The sequence below is a fragment of the Hyla sarda genome, chromosome 11 (assembly GCF_029499605.1).
Source record: "Hyla sarda isolate aHylSar1 chromosome 11, aHylSar1.hap1, whole genome shotgun sequence".
Classification (NCBI taxonomy): Eukaryota; Metazoa; Chordata; class Amphibia; order Anura; family Hylidae; genus Hyla; species Hyla sarda.
The window spans coordinates 5,571,665-5,582,541 of NC_079199.1; the positions used below are offsets into that span (position 1 = coordinate 5,571,665).

The window sequence follows — 10,877 nt, forward strand, 5'->3', positions numbered from 1 at the left end:
AGAGTCTCCTAGGACTGTATCCACCTTTTCCAGCCCACGGGAGCACCTGAAAGCTGAACTAATTTATGCAGGAAAAGTCATCAACTGCCGAGCTGAGAAGTTTGTGACGAATCGAATTTACTGTAAGTTCGCTCATCTCTAATGGCGATATATCGTATCGTCATACGTGTATCGCGATACGTATCGTATCGCCAAATTCTTGCCAATTCACACCCCTACTGGCAGGTCTCAGCAAAGGGGGCAGGGCATGCTATAAACTCTGCAGGGGGCACAAACTTTTGCAGACGCCATTTTTTTGTTCTCTGTTATTTTGAAAGTGTAAATGATGGAAATAAAATGTAACTTTTGGTGACATATTATAAGAATGTCTAATCTGTAATTTGACGCCTTTTGGAGATTTGTCCATCTTTCCTTGGCTTCTTTATGCACATTAATAACATTTTTACCTCCATGAGGAGCTTTATATGTCACTGTTCTCCTATATAGGTGTTTATTCTGTGTTGCCTTCCATGGTTCCTATATACTTGTGTTCCTGTTCTGTTTTGTGCTGTTGGCTGTCCGTGCATGCTGGGAGTTGTAGTTCAGCAACAGCTGGAGGCACACCGGTAGGGAAACACTGACCTAGAGTGAACCTCCATCTGTTGCACAACTACAACTCCCAGCATACCCGGACAGCCGTTGGTGAGGTATAGGTGGTCTTGTGGCGTCACTAGGTGAGGTATAGGGTGGTCTCGGTGAAGTATAGGGTGGTCTCGGTGACGTCACAAGGTGAGGTATAGGGTGGGCTCGGTGATGTCACTAGGTGAGGTATAGGGTGGTCTCTGTGAAGTAGAGGGTGGTCTCTGTGACGTCACAAGGTGAGGTGTAGGGTGGTCTCGGTGACGTTACTAGGTGAGGTGTAGGTCTCGGTGATGTCACTGGGTGAGGTGTAGGGTGGTCTCAGTGATGTCACTAGGTGAGGTATAGGGTGGTCTCAGTGATGTCACTAGGTGAGGTATAGGGTGGTCTCAGTGATGTCACTAGGTGAGGTATAGGGTGGTCTCAGTGATGTCACTAGGTGAGGTGTAGGGTGGTCTCGGTGACGTCACTAGGTGAGGTGTAGGGTGGTCTCAGTGATGTCACTAGGTGAGGTATAGGGTGGTCTCGGTGACGTCACTGGGTGAGGTGTAGGGTGGTCTCGGTGATGTCACTAGGTGAGGTGTAGGGTGGTCTCGGTGACGTCACTAGGTGAGGTGTAGGGTGGTCTCGGTGACGTCACTAGGTGAGGTGTAGGGTGGTCTCGGTGACGTCACTAGGTGAGGTGTAGGGGTGGTCTCGGTGATGTCACTAGGTGAGGTGTAGGGTGGTCTCGGTGACGTCACTAGGTGAGGTATAGGGTGGTCTCGGTGACATCACTAGGTGAGGTATAGGGTGGTCTCGGTGATGTCACTAGTTGAGGTATAGGGTGGTCTCGGTGATGTCACTAGGTGAGGTATAGGGTGGTCTCAGTGATGTCACTAGGTGAGCTGTAGGGGGTCTCGGTGACATGACTAGGTGAGGTGTAGGGTGGTCTCGGTGATGTCCCTAGGTGAGGTGTAGGGTGGTCTCGGTGACATCACTAGGTGAGGTGTAGGGCGGTCTCGGTGACATCACTAGGTGAGGTATAGGGTGGTCTCTGTGAAGTAGAGGGTAGTCTCGGTGACATGACTAGGTGAGGTGTAGGGTGGTCTCGGTGATGTCCCTAGGTGAGGTGTAGGGTGGTCTCGGTGACGTCACTAGGTGAGCTGTAGGGTGGTCTCGGTGACGTCACTAGGTGAGGTGTAGGGTGGTCTCAGTGACATCACTAGGTGAGGTGTAGGGTGGTCTCGGTGACGTCACTAGGTGAGGTGTAGGGTGGTCTCGGTGACGTCACTAGGTGAGGTGTAGGGTGGTCTCGGTGACATCACTAGGTGAGGTGTAGGGTGGTCTCGGTGACATCACTAGGTGAGGTGTAGGGTGGTCTCGGTGACGTCACTAGGTGAGGTGTAGGGTGGTCTCGGTGACATCACTAGGTGAGGTGTAGGGTGGTCTCGGTGACGTCACTAGGTGAGGTGTAGGGTGGTCTCAGTGATGTCACTAGTTGAGGTATAGGGTGGTCTCGGTGATGTCACTAGGTGAGGTATAGGGTGGTCTCGGTGATGTCACTAGGTGAGGTGTAGGTCTCGGTGATGTCACTAGGTGAGGTGTAGGGTGGTCTCGGTGACATCACTAGGTGAGGTGTAGGGTGGTCTCGGTGACATCACTAGGTGAGGTATAGGGTGGTCTCTGTGAAGTAGAGGGTAGTCTCGGTGACATGACTAGGTGAGGTGTAGGGTGGTCTCGGTGATGTCCCTAGGTGAGGTGTAGGGTGGTCTCGGTGACGTCACTAGGTGAGCTGTAGGGGGTCTCAGTGACGTCACTAGGTGAGGTGTAGGGTGGTCTCGGTGATGTCCCTAGGTGAGGTGTAGGGTGGTCTCAGTGACGTCACTAGGTGAGCTGTAGGGGGTCTCAGTGACGTCACTAGGTGAGGTGTAGGGTGGTCTCGGTGATGTCCCTAGGTGAGGTGTAGGGTGGTCTCGGTGACGTCACTAGGTGAGCTGTAGGGTGGTCTCGGTGACGTCACTAGGTGAGGTGTAGGGTGGTCTCGGTGACATGACTAGGTGAGGTGTAGGGTGGTCGCGGTGATGTCACTGGGTGAGGTGTAGGGTGGTCTCGGTGACATCACTAGGTGAGGTGTAGGGTGGTCTCGGTGACGTCACTAGGTGAGGTGTAGGGTGGTCTCGGTGACGTCACTAGGTGAGGTGTAGGGTGGTCTCGGTGACATGACTAGGTGAGGTGTAGGGTGGTCGCGGTGATGTCACTGGGTGAGGTGTAGGGTGGTCTCGGTGACATCACTAGGTGAGGTGTAGGGTGGTCTCGGTGACATCACTAGGTGAGGTGTAGGGTGGTCTCGGTGACGTCACTAGGTGAGGTGTAGGGTGGTCTCGGTGATGTCACTAGGTGAGGTGTAGGGTGGTCGCGGTGATGTCACTGGGTGAGGTGTAGGGTGGTCTCGGTGACATCACTAGGTGAGGTGTAGGGTGGTCTCGGTGACATCACTAGGTGAGGTGTAGGGTGGTCTCGGTGACGTCACTAGGTGAGGTGTAGGGTGGTCTCGGTGACGTCACTAGGTGAGGTGTAGGGCGGTCTCGGTGACGTCACTAGGTGAGGTGTAGGGTGGTCTCGGTGACGTCACTAGGTGAGATGTAGGGGGGTCTCGGTGACGTCACTAGGTGAGGTGTAGGGTGGTCTCGGTGATGTCACTCGGTGAGCTGTAGGGGGTCTCGGTGACGTCACTAGGTGAGGTATAGGGTGGTCTCTGTGACGTCACTAGGTGAGGTATAGGGTGGTCTCGGTGACGTCACTAGGTGAGGTATAGGGTGGTCTCGGTGACGTCACTAGGTGAGGTGTAGGGTGGTCTCAGTGATGTCACTAGGTGAGCTGTAGGGGGTCTCGGTGACGTCACTAGGTGAGGTGTAGGGTGGTCTCGGTGACGTCACTAGGTGAGGTGTAGGGGGGTCTCGGTGACATCACTAGGTGAGGTATAGGGTGGTCTCGGTGACATCACTAGGTGAGGTATAGGGTGGTCTCGGTGACATCACTAGGTGAGGTATAGGGCGGTCTCGGTGACATCACTAGGTGAGGTATAGGGTGTCTCAGTGAAGTAGAGGGTGGTCTCGTTGACGTCACTAGGTGAGCTGTAGGGGGGTCTCGGTGACGTCACTAGGTGAGCTGTAGGGGGGTCTCGGTGATGTCCCTAGGTGAGGTGTAAGGGGTCTCGGTGACGTCACTAGGTGAGCTGTAGGGGGTCTCGGTGACGTCACTAGGTGAGGTGTAAGGGGTCTCGGTGACGTCACTAGGTGAGGTATAGGGTGGTCTCTGTGAAGTAGAGGGTGGTCTCGGTGATGTCACTAGGTGAGCTGTAGGGGGTCTCGGTGACGTCACAAGGTGAGGTATAGGGTGGTCTCTGTGAAGTAGAGGGTGGTCTCGGTGACGTCACAAGGTGAGGTATAGGGTGGTCTCTGTGAAGTAGAGGGTGGTCTCGGTGATGTCACTAGGTGAGCTGTAGGGGGTCTCGGTGACGTCACTAGGTGAGCTGTAGGGGGTCTCGGTGACGTCACTAGGTGAGGTATAGGGTGGTCTCGGTGACGTCACTAGGTGAGCTGTAGGGGGTCTCGGTGACATCACTAGGTGAGGTATAGGGTGGTCTCGGTGACATCACTAGGTGAGGTATAGGGTGGTCTCTGTGAAGTAGAGGGTGGTCTCGGTGACGTCACTAGGTGAGGTGTAGGGTGGTCTCGATGACGTCACTAGGTGAGGTAAAGGGTGGTCTCGGTGAGGTATAGGGTGGTCTCTGTGACGTCACTAGGTGAGCTGTAGGGGGTCTCGGTGACGTCACTAGGTGAGGTATAGGGTGGTCTCGGTGAGGTATAGGGTGGTCTCTGACGTCACTAGGTGAGCTGTAGGGGGTCTCAGTGACGTCACTAGGTGAGCTGTAGGGGGTCTCGGTGACGTCACTAGGTGAGCTGTAGGGGGGTCTCGGTGACATCACTAGGTGAGATGTAGGGGGGTCTCGGTGACGTCACTAGGTGAGGTATAGGGTGGTCTCGGTGAGGTATAGGGTGGTCTCTGTGACGTCACTAGGTGAGCTGTAGGGGGTCTCGGTGACGTCACTAGGTGAGCTGTAGGGGTCTCGGTGACGTCACTAGGTGAGGTATAGGGTGGTCTCGGTGACGTCACTAGGTGAGGTATAGGGTGGTCTCGGTGACGTCACTAGGTGAGGTGTAGGGGGTCTCGGTGACGTCACTAGGTGAGGTATAGGGTGGTCTCGATGACGTCACTAGGTGAGGTGTAGGGGGTCTCGGTGACGTCACTAGGTGAGCTGTAGGGGGTCTCGGTGACGTCACTAGGTGAGGTATAGGGTGGTCTCGGTGACGTCACTAGGTGAGGTATAGGGTGGTCTCGGTGACGTCACTAGGTGAGGTGTAGGGGGTCTCGGTGACGTCACTAGGTGAGGTATAGGGTGGTCTCGATGACGTCACTAGGTGAGGTGTAGGGGGTCTCGGTGACGTCACTAGGTGAGGTATAGGGTGGTCTCGGTGACGTCACTAGGTGAGGTATAGGGTGGTCTCGGTGACGTCACTAGGTGAGGTATAGGGTGGTCTCGGTGAGGTATAGGGTGGTCTCTGTGACGTCACTAGGTGAGCTGTAGGGGGTCTCGGTGACATCACTAGGTGAGCTGTAGGGGTCTCGGTGACGTCACTAGGTGAGCTGTAGGGGTCTCGGTGACGTCACTAGGTGAGCTGTAGGGTGGTCTCGGTGACGTCACTAGGTGAGGTGTAGGGGGTCTCGGTGACGTCACTAGGTGAGGTATAGGGTGGTCTCGGTGACGTCACTAGGTGAGGTATAGGGTGGTCTCGGTGACGTCACTAGGTGAGCTGTAGGGGTCTCGGTGACGTCACTAGGTGAGGTATAGGGTGGTCTCTGTGACGTCACTAGGTGAGCTGTAGGGTGGTCTCGGTGACGTCACTAGGTGAGCTGTAGGGGGTCTCGGTGACATCACTAGGTGAGCTGTAGGGGGTCTCGGTGACGTCACTAGGTGAGCTGTAGGGGGGGCTCGGTGACATCACTAGGTGAGCTGTAGGGGGTCTCGGTGACGTCACTAGGTGAGCTGTAGGGGGTCTCAGTGACGTCACTAGGTGAGCTGTAGGGGGTCTCAGTGATGTCACTAGGTGAGCTGTAGGGGGTCTCAGTGATGTCACTAGGTGAGCTGTAGGGGGTCTCGGTGACGTCACTAGGTGAGGTATAGGGTGGTCTAGGTGACATCACTAGGTGAGGTGTAGGGTGGTCTCGGTGACATCACTAGGTGAGCTGTAGGGGGTCTCGGTGACGTCACTAGGTGAGCTGTAGGGGGTCTCGGTGACGTCACTAGGTGAGGTATAGGGTGGTCTCGGTGAGGTATAGGGTGGTCTCTGACGTCACTAGGTGAGCTGTAGGGGGTCTCAGTGACGTCACTAGGTGAGCTGTAGGGGGTCTCGGTGACGTCACTAGGTGAGCTGTAGGGGGGTCTCGGTGACATCACTAGGTGAGATGTAGGGGGGTCTCGGTGACGTCACTAGGTGAGGTATAGGGTGGTCTCGGTGAGGTATAGGGTGGTCTCTGTGACGTCACTAGGTGAGCTGTAGGGGGTCTCGGTGACGTCACTAGGTGAGCTGTAGGGGGTCTCGGTGACGTCACTAGGTGAGGTATAGGGTGGTCTCGGTGACGTCACTAGGTGAGGTATAGGGTGGTCTCGGTGACGTCACTAGGTGAGGTGTAGGGGGTCTCGGTGACGTCACTAGGTGAGGTATAGGGTGGTCTCGATGACGTCACTAGGTGAGGTGTAGGGGGTCTCGGTGACGTCACTAGGTGAGCTGTAGGGGGTCTCGGTGACGTCACTAGGTGAGGTATAGGGTGGTCTCGGTGACGTCACTAGGTGAGGTATAGGGTGGTCTCGGTGACGTCACTAGGTGAGGTGTAGGGGGTCTCGGTGACGTCACTAGGTGAGGTATAGGGTGGTCTCGATGACGTCACTAGGTGAGGTGTAGGGGGTCTCGGTGACGTCACTAGGTGAGGTATAGGGTGGTCTCGGTGACGTCACTAGGTGAGGTATAGGGTGGTCTCGGTGACGTCACTAGGTGAGGTATAGGGTGGTCTCGGTGAGGTATAGGGTGGTCTCTGTGACGTCACTAGGTGAGCTGTAGGGGGTCTCGGTGACATCACTAGGTGAGCTGTAGGGGTCTCGGTGACGTCACTAGGTGAGCTGTAGGGGTCTCGGTGACGTCACTAGGTGAGCTGTAGGGTGGTCTCGGTGACGTCACTAGGTGAGGTGTAGGGGGTCTCGGTGACGTCACTAGGTGAGGTATAGGGTGGTCTCGGTGACGTCACTAGGTGAGGTATAGGGTGGTCTCGGTGACGTCACTAGGTGAGCTGTAGGGGTCTCGGTGACGTCACTAGGTGAGGTATAGGGTGGTCTCTGTGACGTCACTAGGTGAGCTGTAGGGTGGTCTCGGTGACGTCACTAGGTGAGCTGTAGGGGGTCTCGGTGACATCACTAGGTGAGCTGTAGGGGGTCTCGGTGACGTCACTAGGTGAGCTGTAGGGGGGGCTCGGTGACATCACTAGGTGAGCTGTAGGGGGTCTCGGTGACGTCACTAGGTGAGCTGTAGGGGGTCTCAGTGACGTCACTAGGTGAGCTGTAGGGGGTCTCAGTGATGTCACTAGGTGAGCTGTAGGGGGTCTCAGTGATGTCACTAGGTGAGCTGTAGGGGGTCTCGGTGACGTCACTAGGTGAGGTATAGGGTGGTCTAGGTGACATCACTAGGTGAGGTGTAGGGTGGTCTCGGTGACATCACTAGGTGAGCTGTAGGGGGTCTCGGTGACGTCACTAGGTGAGCTGTAGGGGGTCTCGGTGACATCACTAGGTGAGCTGTAGGGGGTCTCTGTGACGTCACTAGGTGAGCTGTAGGGGGGTCTCAGTGACGTCACTAGGTGAGCTGTAGGGGGGTCTCAGTGACATCACTAGGTGAGCTGTAGGGGGTCTCGGTGACATCACTAGGTGAGCTGTAGGGGGTCTCGGTGACGTCACTAGGTGAGCTGTAGGGGGTCTCAGTGACATCACTAGGTGAGCTGTAGGGGGTCTCAGTGACATCACTAGGTGAGCTGTAGGGGGTCTCAGTGACATCACTAGGTGAGCTGTAGGGGGTCTCAGTGACATCACTAGGTGAGCTGTAGGGGGTCTCGGTGACATCACTAGGTGAGCTGTAGGGGGTCTCGGTGACGTCACTAGGTGAGCTGTAGGGGGTCTCGGTGACGTCACTAGGTGAGCTGTAGGGGGTCTCGGTGACGTCACTAGGTGAGCTGTAGGGGGGTCTCGGTGACGTCACTAGGTGAGCTGTAGGGGGTCTCGGTGACGTCACTAGGTGAGCTGTAGGGGGTCTCAGTGACGTCACTAGGTGAGGTGTATGGGGTCTCGGTGACATCACTAGGTGAGCTGTAGGGGGTCTCGGTGACATCACTAGGTGAGCTGTAGGGGGTCTCGGTGACGTCACTAGGTGAGCTGTAGGGGGTCTCGGTGACGTCACTAGGTGAGCTGTAGGGGGTCTCGGTGACGTCACTAGGTGAGCTGTAGGGGGTCTCGGTGACGTCACTAGGTGAGCTGTAGGGGGTCTCGGTGACGTCACTAGGTGAGCTGTAGGGGGTCTCGGTGACGTCACTAGGTGAGGTATAGGGTGGTCTCGGTGACGTCACTAGGTGAGCTGTAGGGGGGTCTCAGTGACGTCACTAGGTGAGCTGTAGGGGGTCTCAGTGACGTCACTAGGTGAGCTGTAGGGGGTCTCAGTGACGTCACTAGGTGAGCTGTAGGGGGGTCTCGGTGAAGTCACTAGGTGAGCTGTAGGGGGTCTCGGTGACGTCACTAGGTGAGCTGTAGGGGTCTCGGTGACATCACTAGGTGAGCTGTAGGGTGGTCTCGGTGACATCACTAGGTGAGCTGTAGGGGGTCTCGGTGACGTCACTAGGTGAGCTGTAGGGGGTCTCGGTGACGTCACTAGGTGAGCTGTAGGGGGTCTCGGTGACGTCACTAGGTGAGCTGTAGGGGGTCTCGGTGACGTCACTAGGTGAGCTGTAGGGGGGTCTCGGTGACATCACTAGGTGAGCTGTAGGGGGGTCTCGGTGACATCACTAGGTGAGGTGTAGGGGGTCTCGGTGACGTCACTAGGTGAGCTGTAGGGGGTCTCGGTGACATCACTAGGTGAGCTGTATAGGTCTCGGTGACATCACTAGGTGAGCTGTAGGGGTCTCGGTGACATCACTAGGTGAGCTGTAGGGGGGTCTCGGTGACGTCACTAGGTGAGCTGTAGGGGGTCTCTGTGACATCACTAGGTGAGGTGTAGGGGGTCTCGGTGACATCACTAGGTGAGCTGTAGGGGGTCTCGGTGACGTCACTAGGTGAGCTGTAGGGGGTCTCGGTGACATCACTAGGTGAGCTGTAGGGGGTCTCTGTGACGTCACTAGGTGAGCTGTAGGGGGGTCTCAGTGACGTCACTAGGTGAGCTGTAGGGGGGTCTCAGTGACATCACTAGGTGAGCTGTAGGGGGTCTCGGTGACATCACTAGGTGAGCTGTAGGGGGTCTCGGTGACATCACTAGGTGAGCTGTAGGGGGTCTCGGTGACGTCACTAGGTGAGCTGTAGGGGGTCTCAGTGACATCACTAGGTGAGCTGTAGGGGGTCTCAGTGACATCACTAGGTGAGCTGTAGGGGGTCTCAGTGACATCACTAGGTGAGCTGTAGGGGGTCTCAGTGACATCACTAGGTGAGCTGTAGGGGGTCTCGGTGACGTCACTAGGTGAGCTGTAGGGGGTCTCGGTGACGTCACTAGGTGAGCTGTAGGGGGTCTCGGTGACGTCACTAGGTGAGCTGTAGGGGGGTCTCGGTGACGTCACTAGGTGAGCTGTAGGGGGTCTCGGTGACATCACTAGGTGAGCTGTAGGGGGGTCTCGGTGACGTCACTAGGTGAGCTGTAGGGGGTCTCGGTGACGTCACTAGGTGAGCTGTAGGGGGTCTCTGTGACGTCACTAGGTGAGGTGTAGGGTGGTCTCGGTGATGTCACTAGGTGAGCTGTAGGGGGTCTCGGTGACGTCACTAGGTGAGCTGTAGGGGGTCTCGGTGACGTCACTAGGTGAGCTGTAGGGGGTCTCTGTGACGTCACTAGGTGAGGTGTAGGGTGGTCTCGGTGATGTCACTAGGTGAGCTGTAGGGGGTCTCGGTGACGTCACTAGGTGAGCTGTAGGGGGTCTCGGTGACGTCACTAGGTGAGCTGTAGGGGGTCTCGGTGACGTCACTAGGTGAGCTGTAGGGGGTCTCGGTGACGTCACTCTCACCTGGCAGTTCCTCCGCCCCCTCCAGTAACATGTCTTTGGTGAAGCTGGAGATCTGTCCGGTCAGGGAGGTCAGGCTGCCGCCCACTTGTCCCAAGGACTGGCCCAGGCCGGAGCCGAGACCCCCGAACCAGGAGGCCATGGCTGCGGGAGAGCGGAGAAATCCTGGAGAATCTGCGGCTGAACCGGAACCTCACACCGGGGGGAGCGACGCCCAGAGCCGGGGAGAGCGCGGAACCGTGCGGGGCTGAGGAGGGAGCAGGGCCGCAGTGCTCGGCTCTTCCCCCGGCAGGTGACGGCCTCCTGTCCCGCTCACAGACTACAGAACCGGCCCGGGCTCCGCCAACTCGACGGCGGCCATGACAGTCAGCGCTCTATGGTAGAACCGGAGCGACGTGTCCATAGCGCGGGGCATACCGGGATACCTGGGGTCCTCCAGCCGAGGGGCGGAGCCAGAGCGCACACGTGACCCCGAGTGTCAAAACAACACAGGAAAGGAGGCAGAACAATGGTCGTCCTGGAAACAGTATTGTATCACACGAGAAGCTTAGATACAGGATCACATCAGAGGCTTAGATACTGCAGACAGGATGACATCAGAGGCTTAGATACAGCAGACAGAATCATATCAGAGGCTTAGATACTGCAGACAGAATCACATCAGAGGCTTAGATACTGCAGACAGAATCACATCAGAGGCTTAGATACTGCAGACAGAATCACATCAGAGGCTTAGATACTGCAGACAGAATCACATCAGAGGCTTAGATACTGCAGACAGAATGACATCAGAGGCTTAGATACTGCAGACAGAATGACATCAGAGGCTTAGATACTGCAGACAGAATCATATCAGAGGCTTAGATACAGCAGACAGAATGACATCAGAGGCTTAGATACAGCAGACAGAATGACATCAGAGG

General features: G+C 56.3%; 1 protein-coding gene across 1 annotated transcript in view; it reads right to left on the reverse strand.

Annotated features, from left to right (window-relative positions):
- Positions 1-10,438, reverse strand: part of TRIP11 (thyroid hormone receptor interactor 11) — a 67,296-nt gene extending 56,858 nt beyond the window's left edge. Inside the window, exon 1 of the mRNA XM_056546719.1 lies at positions 9,958-10,438. Within this exon, the coding sequence (XP_056402694.1) occupies positions 9,958-10,096 (139 nt within the window). The 5' untranslated portion in view covers positions 10,097-10,438. The remainder of the gene's footprint in view (positions 1-9,957) is intronic.
- Between the last annotated feature and the right edge of the window lie 439 nt (positions 10,439-10,877).